This window comes from Lycium barbarum, chromosome 10 (assembly GCF_019175385.1).
Source record: "Lycium barbarum isolate Lr01 chromosome 10, ASM1917538v2, whole genome shotgun sequence".
In the NCBI taxonomy this organism is placed as follows: Eukaryota; Viridiplantae; Streptophyta; class Magnoliopsida; order Solanales; family Solanaceae; genus Lycium; species Lycium barbarum.
Genome location: NC_083346.1, coordinates 2,059,410 through 2,071,403, shown reverse-complemented (window position 1 = coordinate 2,071,403; position 11,994 = coordinate 2,059,410). Strand labels below are relative to the sequence as shown.

Genomic DNA, 11,994 nt, shown 5'->3' with positions numbered 1-11,994 from the left:
GTAATGCAATCTTATAAGAAGCGAATACCAAGTCAGATAACCATTACAAGTCATAACTAATACATTCAAATTGTTACAAGTCATAACTAATACATTCAAATTGTAAAACAATCTTCTAATGTCCTAATCACACTAGCCTGAGCAGGCATTGTGGCATTGGAAAAGTTCTATTTCTCAGTATCCACACTTAGGACAATATATTTTACTGTACAGATAAAACAAGAAAACTAAATGAACTTCTCAAAGCCTCAGGGTGAGATCTGGTGCAATTGGTTCATCTTTTTCAACATATGGAGTCAATGTGACATTTGAACATCCAGCAAGAGCAAAATTAGCATGAGAGATACCGGGATTTGTCACTTGACGAAAACTGCCAGGCCATAGTAATTGATCAGCCTCATCATTTTCCATGTACAATGGTGGACTCTGGCGATTACCATACTCAAATCTCGAGCTTGTTTTAAAATCGAGTGGCCTCATCGGCCCCTGGTGTAGTGAAGAATGGGCTTTGATCCCTAAAGACCTTATTGTAGATCCGTGCAACGGCAAAGACGCCAAATTAGTATACCTTTCTGAGAAAACGCTCATTCTCATAGCACGTTTCGCTAGTGTTCGTTCTCTTTTATGTGCATTCTGGTGTCCACCAAGTGCCTGTGAACTATAGAATTTTCTGTGACAGAAATTGCAATTAAAAACTCGTTGAAATCCCGGTCCTGACACCGTAGTTTGTGTAGTTGGAAGTTCATTGCTGCTTTCACTTGTGCTTGATACTGAAAAACCGCCTATCGAATCCTGGCTAAGAGACAAGTCAAGTGACACAGGTTCTGAACTTAACTGAGTGAAATCTATAACTCTGTTCTTGGAAGTATCGGTGAACGTTTCATCGGTACATATGTTTGAAGCTACTTGGCTAGTAATATCAGAATCATCTTCAAACAAGGCCTCAACTTCAAGATTGAACCTTGGTGTTTGCATCTTTGGTTAAGTATTAGGAATTTAGGAACTTACACTGTCTTATGATCAATTGAAACAATTTAACATTGTCCTGCATATGACAAGTAAAAGGGGTTAGTTAAGTAAACATATACTATAAGTTTAATGCAAGTAAAATTCTTTTTTGCCATTTTGTAATATCTTCAACAAGGGATAAAGGGAAGAACTTTTAATGGAAAAATGAAGGCAGATAAAAACATAGAAGTGTTTTATTGTGTGGGATAAATCTCTTACATATAATTCAGTTGTCTCTTTTGCCTTCAATTTTAATGCATTGATCTCACTTCACTTCCTCAGTAAAATGTGATCAACTATCTATTTTGTTCACTTTGTTGTTTAAGTTGCAACATATTAGAACTCAATGAAACAGCAAGAAGTACAACTCAAACCATCAGAAAATACAAAATATTATGAAATCTTAGTATAACAAAGAACAAGGGATTATGACACGCACACATATAAGTGAGACTTAACACTAAGATGTACCAATTTAGGATCACTTTCCAAAGGTCTAATAACACCATGTATAAGCTAACATAGTCATTGAGAGACTGAGGTAAGTATTTAACAAATCCAACTTAACAACACCATGTATAAGCTAACATAGTCATTGAGAGCCTGAGATAAGTATTTAACAAATCCAACTTTCACAAGAGTTGGTCGCAAAGTAAAGAATTATTTTTCTACCATCCATAACTCTATCAACTTAAGTCTACTGACTAAATATGAGTTATTTTATACTACAACAACAACTACTAGTTAGTGGCAAAGTGAAGAATTTCTCTAAGGGTGTTCAAGGTTTAATATATATGTGTATAAAAATAAATTTTGGCCTACATACACAGTATATTTCTATATACCACCCTTCACTTTATGTGGTTACGCAACTGACTACTACTACACCTGAATTCCAAGCAATTTGGAATCAGCTATATGAGTCCTCACTGTCCATGTCACTCTGTTTAAACTCATCTCTACCATATTTGACTTGTTATCTAAATTCAAAAATATTATCAAAACATGATAAGCTGATTGAGGAAAGATATACAACAAAACACAGCTCTTGTTGATACTAGATCTTTGTTCCACAAAGGCTAAAAAGGCTAAAGAAATTCTTAGTATAACTAACTTCCACAAAAGTATATAACTCCAATAATCAAGAGACATCCAATTTTTTATATTTCCAGCTGCAAGAAAATTGCATAGGATAATGAAACATTTTCCTTTTTATGAACTTAATTAACCTCCATACAAGAGGAAACAATTTTATTTCAAGATTTGAAACAAAGGATTAATGAAGAATACATAAGGTGATTAACACAACGCTAGTTTATTAGTAAAACTAAGCCACAAAAACCTATGTTGCCAGAACTCTCCAAAAGCATTGCTGCAACCATGTTGAATCCTCAAAAAATTCTACTTTTGGAGGATCTAACACACACCTGTTGACATTTCTGAATAATCCGAGCAACACAAACACAAATTAGAAGAACAGCACAAGAAATCAAACTAACCAGCTTCTTGTTGTTGTTGACTTGTAGTGGTAATAAAACTAGCTAGTGATAGGACTTCATCAAGGACAAAATATGGTGCTGTTTAATTTCTAAGGGCCACTTCAAAGTATACATGGAAAAGGGGAACTTTGGGGAATTGAAGAGTGGAGTTGTAGGTGTCTTCTTTTTTATTGTTTATACTAATTTAAATTATGGGAAAGCTAAGGACAATGGTGGGACATCAGAGAGTCAGAGTAAAGATGGTTATAGTGGGTGTAGAGTTTAGTAAAGAATAAGAAAAAAAAAGTACAACATTTGCTTATAGTATATGAAACATGACAGAACAGAAAAAAAAAGTACAACATTTGGTTATAGTATATGAAACATGACAGAACTCGGATTGTATGTTTGTTAACATTTTGGATCTGTTTCTAGAAAGGATTTATATTTATATATACTGACAGTATAAAAAAACGAAGAGGAGCCTCCCTAGAATTAACCGAATGAATTCACGGATAATGATCTCAACCAATATATGCAAAGATTATGACACACAAGATGACTCCGGTGAAGACGCATGCAAAGCTGGAATTCGGATGTTTATATTTCATCAAAAAAAAAAAAACATTGGTAAGAAGGCTGTTCGAACGTGCATAAATTAAACTCATCAAAAGAAAATAGAAATAAGTTTGAAGGAAGCAAAAGAGTTTATGAGATTTTATATTACAAGTCCATTCATGTTGTTAGTCCCACAAAGATTCTCAATCTGTCTTCCACTTTTCTCTCTCAATCTGTGCCCACTTTTAAGGGTTTCACAAAAAGAGATGTAACTCAGGTTACCAGTCTTCATGTCCCCCATGTCTCTAATTACCGTAACATATCTAATTTCATTCATTCACAGATTTTCTTAAGACAGTTATACGTAGTATCTACAATTTAATGTGGTGTAGCAGATTGTCTACTTTATTTTCAAGATTTTTAATTTCACTTAGATTAGTTACATGTAAGTTATTTTTATTTGATTTAATGAAATAAAAATTATTTTGTAATTTCAGTACCCTTTGAACTTGATAAACTTCTTTGATTGGGGAACACGATGAAGATAAAAAAGAAAAAGGAGAGATTCTTGGCATGCAACAAAAGTACCTTTAGAATATTTCATTTTAAAAATGCTTACTATAATATTTTTATCATTACAAAATGTGTATCATTAAGAATAGAATATAAAGTTAAAGAATTCTTAGATATATAAAATTTTGGGACCGACTATAAAAGAAAGAGCATCTTATAAAATGTGACAATTTTTCTTCAGTAAAATGTGACAACTTTGTGTATCACTTGATTTTTCTCTTCAAATTGTTTGTCTTTATTCAAGGAACGAACTAAAGTGTTTCTTAAATGAAAGATGTTGTAACCTTCATATCAAAAAGTCGGGCAACACCTCGAGTTGATCTTGAACAAGTTTGGTCCAACTTAATTTTGTATAAATTTGATTGAATGAAATTTTCATGTCTACAATATCAGATAATATATAATATACATATAGTATCTTTTGCCAATTTTTCCAATTCATTATTCTGATCTTTGAGCAAACCCATGATCTGATCCAGTGCAATTTTCACCAATCTCCATGACTTGATATCCCCAAGAACACTTTTAATATTTAGCCTAACCTCAAACCCCAAATCCTAGGTTAATTTTTAAACTTTTTAATGTGAAAATCATTTTTTTATAAAAAATTATTTGTTCCCTAAGTCTATCACAAGACTTACACGTGACTCCGTAACACCCAACACACTAATCACAGATTAAAAATAGAGTTTAGCCTTAATCCCAAAAATTACCGACAGCTGGACGTTGCCCGCCGCTTGGCACGTGGCTCGAAGCAGTTTCTTTTGGTGAGAATAAAATAAAATAAAATATCTCGTTGAGCTTGCTTCTCGTGAGATTAGTTAAATAAATGAATTTAAGGAAAAAAAAAAAATCGAACTAAACTTCGATTAAGTGGCCACTTTGAGGTACTAAAGCTGATTAAGATTTATTAATGTACTCACTCATCTGTTGCCCACCACCTCGAAAAGCAAATCCACTTAAGTAAATTATTCTGGTTTCTTTGTTCTTTAATTTTTTTTAAATAGATGGTACTGATCCAAAACTTATTATACTAAGTTAAATACAGGTTTTGCTTTGATGAAGATAAGTTATTGTAAGGCAAGGCTCTTAATTAACTTTTTTTAATTAAATAATAATTAGGTATAAATTCTTCCACTAAGTTCTGGTAGTGCTTGCTTTTGTACATTCACATGCTTTGCTTTTAATACTTTAGGCTAATGAACTATAAACATATGGAACCAAAAAAAGGTTGGGTGAAGTGGCAAGTACTCATCATTATTAGCCAGGAATCTTGGGTTTGAATTTTGGGAGTGCATTCGCCTATGACTCTGGTAGAGAGCGTTTTACCTCCAAATGAAACTTTTCAACGTAAATTTGAATTATTAGCCCCAAAGTGAGGTACTGAACACCGGAGTAAAATATATATATATATATATATGGCATGTTTAAAAAAAAATGGGAGTTTGCCTTTAAGTGTATATATTTCACAAGAAGAACTTGTTGGATCCCAAATAGATATTAGATCCTCCAATTTGTTGGGATGGGGTGGGGTGGTAAAAACTCATCCACATGAGTTTTTACACCAAATCAATAGATTTATTCCTCTGCTTGTAAATCTTCGCAAATTTAAAGAATTATCAGTCACTACATTATTTAAGTATTCATGTGTTATGTTAAGTTTGTCTTGTTTCTCTATATATGAAGGTGATTTAGTTCTTAAAACAATCTAAATTTAACACATTTTGAATGTAATGAGATAAAAAAAATACACATTTTAACTAATTGGAGGTTAAATGTGCTTAGTCATGAAACACGATGATCAAGATTATAATTTACCGATAATTAGGACACCAAATATTATAATTCCGATCTATAATAAAATAGCAGCACCGCACGTTTAAAAAATCGTTACATATATTCCTCAACAATTATTTGAGTAGTAACTCTTGGTTATTTTTGTTTGTTTGTAAAAAGGTTGTTATTAAATGAACTGTTAAAGAAATTATATGTGAGGCCCTAACAAATTCATAAACTCGCCAGGAGCATTTTTAGTAATGACGATTTGTATGTTGATGAAGTAATAAGTAAAAGATTTAATTTAAAGAATGTCTAGTCTAAAAATCCCAAATTTAATTTAATTTATCTTAGAAGAGAAAATATTTAAGCATTGAAATGAAATAGGGTCGAATAAGGCGGAGCAAATATAGAGAATAATCATGTCATATAATTAAACTTCATTGTTTTATAAATACCACAAGCCAATGGATAACGTCCTCTAAAAACTTATTTGTGCTCGGTATTTACATTAAATTATGCTAATTTATTACGGTTAAGGGATAAATTGCGAATTAAGGTAAAAATGTCTATTAATTCACTATGATTTAGTGACAACAATGTACATGAAGACGAGCGTGACATGTAGTTATTGTGTAAACACAAGGTACATATTAGGTTTTACCCGTATATAATCGGATGTATCAACTGGTCCATTTGTATGCTAATGAATTACATAACTTAAAATGTTGAATCACAATTATTTTGTCGAAAAATGAAGAAATTAACACCATGTGCAGCTAAGCTTTTACCATTAATAATTTCAGGTATCAACCTGTCCGCTTGTATGCTAAAGTATTAATGACATTCTTAAAATGCTACATATTTAATCTTGTCAAAAAGGTAAAGAGAAAAAAAAGAAGTATACAAATAAGTTTTTTACCTATGTATAATTGCATGGTTTTCAATTAGTGTCTTGCCTGTTTCTCTAGTTATAAATCATCTAATTAAGCTGCTCACGTTTTAGCTAGGACGACTGTTTCCATGTCTGGAATTCGATGGAATGGGGGTCTGTTCCACCATCCTTTATTTCCGATGTACTCGCTTTTGAATTTGAGTAATAATTGAGAAGGCAATTTTATTTATTTTATTTTATTTTTAAAAAAGGCAAATCTTTTTGACCTATGTAAAATTGCATATATCAACTTGTCCATTTGTGTGCTAATGAATTAAGGACATTCTTAAAATGCGGAATATTTTATTAAACGTTCAATCACAATTATATTTTCACAAAAGCAAAGAAATTAAATATGCTAGGAACGAAGTATTGTATTTTAACAAAAAAGAAAACCAATTTAAAGAATGTGAAAAAAAAAATGATTGCTCATGCATAGAGATGGCAATAGGGCGAGGTGGGGCGGGTTAAGTCTTCCCCTCTTCCCCTACTAAGGTTTTGCCTTACCCTGCCCCGTTTAACTATCTGTCTCATTTAGATTTAGCCCTGTCCTGCCTCATTTAGGCTTTGTTTAGCTCCACCCGGTTTAGCCTCTATTTATATGTTCTTTATTTTTGTTACCAAAATTAGATGTTTGTTTCAATTTAATCCTTTAAAAATCATCTTCAGTTTTTTTTTTTCTTTTGTTGGCAATTTTCTAATTTATTAGTAGTTGCTTATTATTTGGTAATGGTACTTATATAATATTAAACAGTTTGATTTCGTAACCATTCTCACATGAATTATTTTACTAAACCCAATTTATTTAATTTTTAGCTCACAATTTAAAGTGTGATATAGAAAATTATATTGCTCAATCTAAATTATAAATATCCAAGTAGATTATAGTTTTTGTACCACATAAAGTCTAAACTTTTATAAAAATCCAAGTAGACTACTACTCTTCCTGCTTCCGATGCATTTAGCGTTATTGTTAATTAAGTTTCAAACTTAGATTTAGCGGGGAAGAATATGTGAGCAACGGTTATTCTCCATTGAGATAAATTACTACAATAAAGATACGACAGGATCTCTGTTATTTAACTAAAATATTTTTTTGCTTAATCAAATTATATTCTACCAAGATTAAAGAGACAGAGAATAAAAGTATAACATAATTAAATACTCCAAAGATTTGGAGATCAAGACATCCTATACCAAAACAAACCTTAATCTTCAAAGGCCAAACCTATAATCCTTGACGACCATTCTAAATGTTCATTACCGATATCATCGGCCGTTCTCACATTTAGCTTATGGTAGAATCCGAACCGGACAAGCAGGGGCGGCTCAACATATTTAGTGGCCTAAAGCCATATTATATTAAGAGGCCTTAAGCTTCTTTCTATAAAATTTAAAAAATCTTTGACATTTCTTAAATTAACTTTTTGAAAAACAAAGTTATTAGGTAATATTGTTTAATAATCAGTTTCCTCTAATAATTCTTTTCCAATTAACAATATCACCTATTCATTTAATCTTTCTTGAGATATAAGATAAAGAGCTCCTTTTTGAGATTGTATACAAATTTCATTTTTTCACATTCTTCATTTTTGAGTTTTGAGTGACTTGATTGATATTTTCTAGTTGCTATATTTGAATTTTAGCATGTAATAAAAAAAATACACTTATGGAGGAAAGTATAAAAAAAGACAGCAATTGTGAAATTAAAAAAAAAAAAAAAAAAGGCAATAGAAAGCTCGATCAATAGGGCATGATTTTAGAAGTTGGTAATTTAGTATAACAATAAACTTTTATAACTTCAATTTGCTATATTTTAAGCAGGTTTATTTATAAATATTCTTTGGATATTTTTATGATAAAAATATTTAGTATAAAAACTTAAACTCTTTGAGATAACAGATAGCTTAGTAGGAAGAAAAAGAAAAATAAAAATTATGAGAAAGTAAATCAGAGAAAGAAGATTATTCATGTGAGAATGTAATAAATTGTCTAACCGTGATTACATGTTACATTGCTAAACAGTTTTATTTCCTTTATGAAGAGCTTGTATATCATTTTATTTTACAATATTCAATATTTTTCTTAAGAACTTAACCTTAAAACTTAGTACCACTAATAAAAAAAATGGGGCCTCCAAAATGTGGAGGCCTAAAGCCTTTGCTTCAGCAGCTTGGCCCTTTAGCCAGCCTTGCGGACAAGAATAACATCATCGAGACAGAACATTCGTCGTCTCCGACAAGGAAAATCCAACTCCTCCTCAAGATGCCGACATCAAACCTGGGCGTCGCCTTATGGCAGCGGCGGAGCTAGAATTTTCATTTAGGAGTTCAAAAATATTAAGAAGTAAATACACGAAGAAGCCAACGGGGTTCAACATCTACTATATATACATAAAAAATAAAAAAAAAATTAATCTTATATATACATTGTAATTTTTCGCCGAGAGGGTTTAAATGAACCTCTTGGAGCCTACCTAGCTCTGCCCCTGCTTAGGGTGGACATTACGAATAGTGCTCAAAGGGTAAAAGAGAGAATTCATGAGATGGAAAGCGTACAAGTGAGTAAATTAGTCATGCATGCGAATGCAATCAAATTGAACGATTTCAAATAATTCTGAAATCGATATTAGTATCAAGCCTAGTATTATTGTGCCTGCAACGATAACAACTACTTCTTCGGGAGGGCAATTTGCAGGATTGCCCTTCGCTGGGGTGGTTTTTAATTTTTACCCCTCAAAATGGTAGTCTTTAAATTTTGCCCTTCAGGCAGAAATTCTGCCTTGTAATTTTTATTTTTTTACTGAGCTGGGGTTCGAACCCACAATCTCCGGGTATTAAACGAAGGGCAAAACTTAAAGATCGTCAATTTAAAGGGCAAAAATTAAAGAGCACCCCAAATGAAGGGCAATCCACGCAAAAAAAAAAAAAAAAGTCTTTTGGGGATCGTCGGTGAATGACGGGAATGGACCGAAGAAATTAAAGATAAGTTTTTGTTGAATGACAGGAATGGACCACAAGCCAATGGATAGTGTCATCACATTCACCTGTAAAAACCTATTATACGCACCCGATAACTATATTATACTTAATGTTGATTCACTAAAATTAGTGGTCTAAAGCTGGATTTTAGTAAGAGGCTTTTTATCATACTTGTTCTTTTTAGTACTGTAGTATTATTAAAAGAAATAAAGTATTTAACTTCACATAATACTATAATTATTATTATTTATATTGTAAGAATTAATTTAAGTTGATAAGATGTTAGTCATGTGTTGAAATACATTATAATGTTAACAAGTATTAAGTCTTTTTTTCTTTCTATTTTAAATAATGATTTTTTTACTTATTCATTTTAATTTGTCTAAAAACTTCAACATTATCAAAGCGAACATAAAATCATATATTATTGATAAATTTTGGAGGCCTAAAGCAAAGGCTTTACTAGCCTCCCCTTGAGTCACCCCTAGTTATATCATACTAATTTATCATGATTAAGTGATAAATTTGGATGGCGTGTATTAGTTAACTACTCCTTTTGTCCCAATTTATGTGTCATAGTTTTAATTTTCGAGAGTCAATTCTATATTTAGATCGTGAATTCGAACATAGAATCTTTAGATTTTTGCAAAAAAATCTATACGTAAAAAGTAATATAAGTTACATTAGTTAACAATTCAAAATATTTGAAAGGCATGAGAATAAATCGATGTCAAAGAAAAACTTGTTTTTCGAAATCCAAACACTGCCACATGAATTGGGATGAAGGGAGTATGATTTAGTAATAACAAGGGATATAAGACATGTGTTGTGTATTCATTAGGTTGGTGTAAATATCGGGTACATATATTATCCATGAGTAATCAATTCCATATAGCAACTTGTCCATGTGTATGCTAATGAATTAATGACATTCTTAAAATGCTGAATATTTTATTAAATGTTGAATCACAACTATCTTGTCGAAAAATTAAAGAAATTAAATAGGAGATTACACAACTGATCTTGTAAAAAGAAAAAAGAAATTAAAGAATGTGAAAAAAAACAAATGACTGCTCATGCAATATCGGATATTGTTGTAACTATCCATAGATTTAGTAGCAAAACCAAATCTTCTTGAATCTTCCTTCACCTATATTTAGGGTAACCTATTTGTATTAATTTAAACTGTGAAAGTTTTATTTTTGACTAAATTTAGACTGAAGAAGTTATACTAAACGTGTAAATGGATGTGTTCTTTCAACCAACAAAAGGAAGGCCATTTGCAATTGAAGTTGGCTATTTTGACACTATTTTAGAGATCAAAGACAAAATCCAAAGAGATCAAGGTATTCCTATTCCAAAACAAACCTTAATCTTCAAAGGTAATGTCCTAGACGACCACCTGAATGTTCATTATTCTGACATCCTCGACCGTTCTCATATTCAACTCGTCGTAGAATCCGAACCTGACAAGAATAATGGGATCAAGGCGGAACAGGCATTGTCTCCTACGAGGAAAATTCAACTCCTCCTCAAAATGCCAACATCCAAAATAAGTGTCACCTTAGAGGTAGACGTTACGGATAGTGTTAGAAGGGTAAAAGAGAGAATTCACGAGATGGAAGGTGTGCATGTGAGTAAATTAGTCATGCATGCAAATGGAATCGAATTGATTGATCATCAGAGCCTTCAAGATTATGGACTTTCAGATAATTCTGAAATTAATGTTAGTGTTAGGCCTAGTATTATTGCATCTGCAGCAGCAACAACAACAACAACTTCTTCGGGATCATCAGTGAATAATAATGGGAACGGACCGAAGAAATTAAGGATTATGGTTTTGTCGAAATGTGGTACTAAGAAAATTCCGATCGAAGTTAATCCGTCAGACAATGTGGGATACTTGAAGAAAGAGTTGCAAAAATTGAACCAAAAATTGGAATTAGAGCTTCCACAAGAAGGGTATTTTTTTATTTATAAACAAAATGTGATGGATGATGATCGTTCATTTAGATGGCATCATGTTTGTCAAGGTGACACTATTGAGATTTTTAATGGTAGTGTCACAGGTGGAACTTAATTTTCTTTTCTTTTTTTTCTTGTATTTTTTCTATTGGTTTAAAGTTTAATAAAAATATAAACAAAAGAAAGATAAATCTTGTATGTGTTGATTGTGCTAAAAATTGCTTATATAATCAGGTCACTTGTTAGAAAATTACAGATAAATCTCGTATTACTATAATTGGTAATATGATAAAAATGATAACTAACCTGTCATCACATAATAAAAATCAAATACAAAAATATTTTTATTATTGGCCTAGGAGTAACTTTAATTGTCCCCGGTGGTGTCTCTAGTGAAGAGGTTCTTGAGAATTTACTAGCCCAAAATAAGAAATTTTGGAGTTACAAAAGATAGTTATCACTTATTAGAGACTCCAATGGGGAATGGAAAGAGGGGTTTGCCTGCCACATTTTATCGAATTCGGTATTTTATGCTGAACTGATTGCACTATTCAAGAATTAGAAGTGATTTTCACTACGAATTTGTATACGTTGATGATGAAAATATACTCTCAGGTATTGAAAAATTTAATCGTCTCACCTTCACAAAATGTATTTTATTCATACATGTTGAATGATTAGGGGTTTCTTCTTGAGGTGATGAACGCTCACTGATAACTAC

At 31.7% G+C, this 11,994-nt stretch overlaps 2 protein-coding genes across 3 annotated transcripts; one reads left to right on the top strand and one right to left on the bottom strand.

Annotated features, from left to right (window-relative positions):
• On the bottom strand, positions 1-3,163 carry LOC132615983 (zinc finger protein 4-like). 2 transcript variants are annotated; one of them, XM_060330583.1, is made up of 2 exons: positions 2,436-3,163; positions 1-1,045 (listed from the first exon to the last, which is right to left on the bottom strand). In XM_060330583.1, exon 2 carries the CDS (start codon positions 973-975, stop codon positions 241-243), a length of 735 nt encoding a protein of 244 aa, XP_060186566.1. In that variant the 5' UTR covers positions 976-1,045; positions 2,436-3,163; the 3' UTR covers positions 1-240. The 2 variants fall into 2 exon arrangements, with proteins under 2 accessions (XP_060186566.1, XP_060186565.1); XM_060330582.1 differs by having other exon boundaries at positions 2,508-3,162.
• Positions 3,164-10,551: 7,388 nt separating this feature from the next.
• LOC132616154 (ubiquitin domain-containing protein 7SL RNA2-like) lies at positions 10,552-11,412 on the top strand. Its single transcript, XM_060330764.1, has one exon. The coding sequence runs from the start codon at positions 10,552-10,554 to the stop codon at positions 11,386-11,388; it is 837 nt and encodes a 278-aa protein (XP_060186747.1). The 3' UTR covers positions 11,389-11,412.
• Positions 11,413-11,994: the final 582 nt, after the last annotated feature.

Excerpts from the sequence above, each read along its gene's own strand:
- LOC132615983 (XM_060330583.1), bottom strand. The coding sequence starts at position 975 with ATGCAAACACCAAGGTTCAATCTTGAAGTTGAGGCCTTGTTTGAAGAT.
- LOC132616154 (XM_060330764.1), top strand. The coding sequence starts at position 10,552 with ATGGATGTGTTCTTTCAACCAACAAAAGGAAGGCCATTTGCAATTGAA.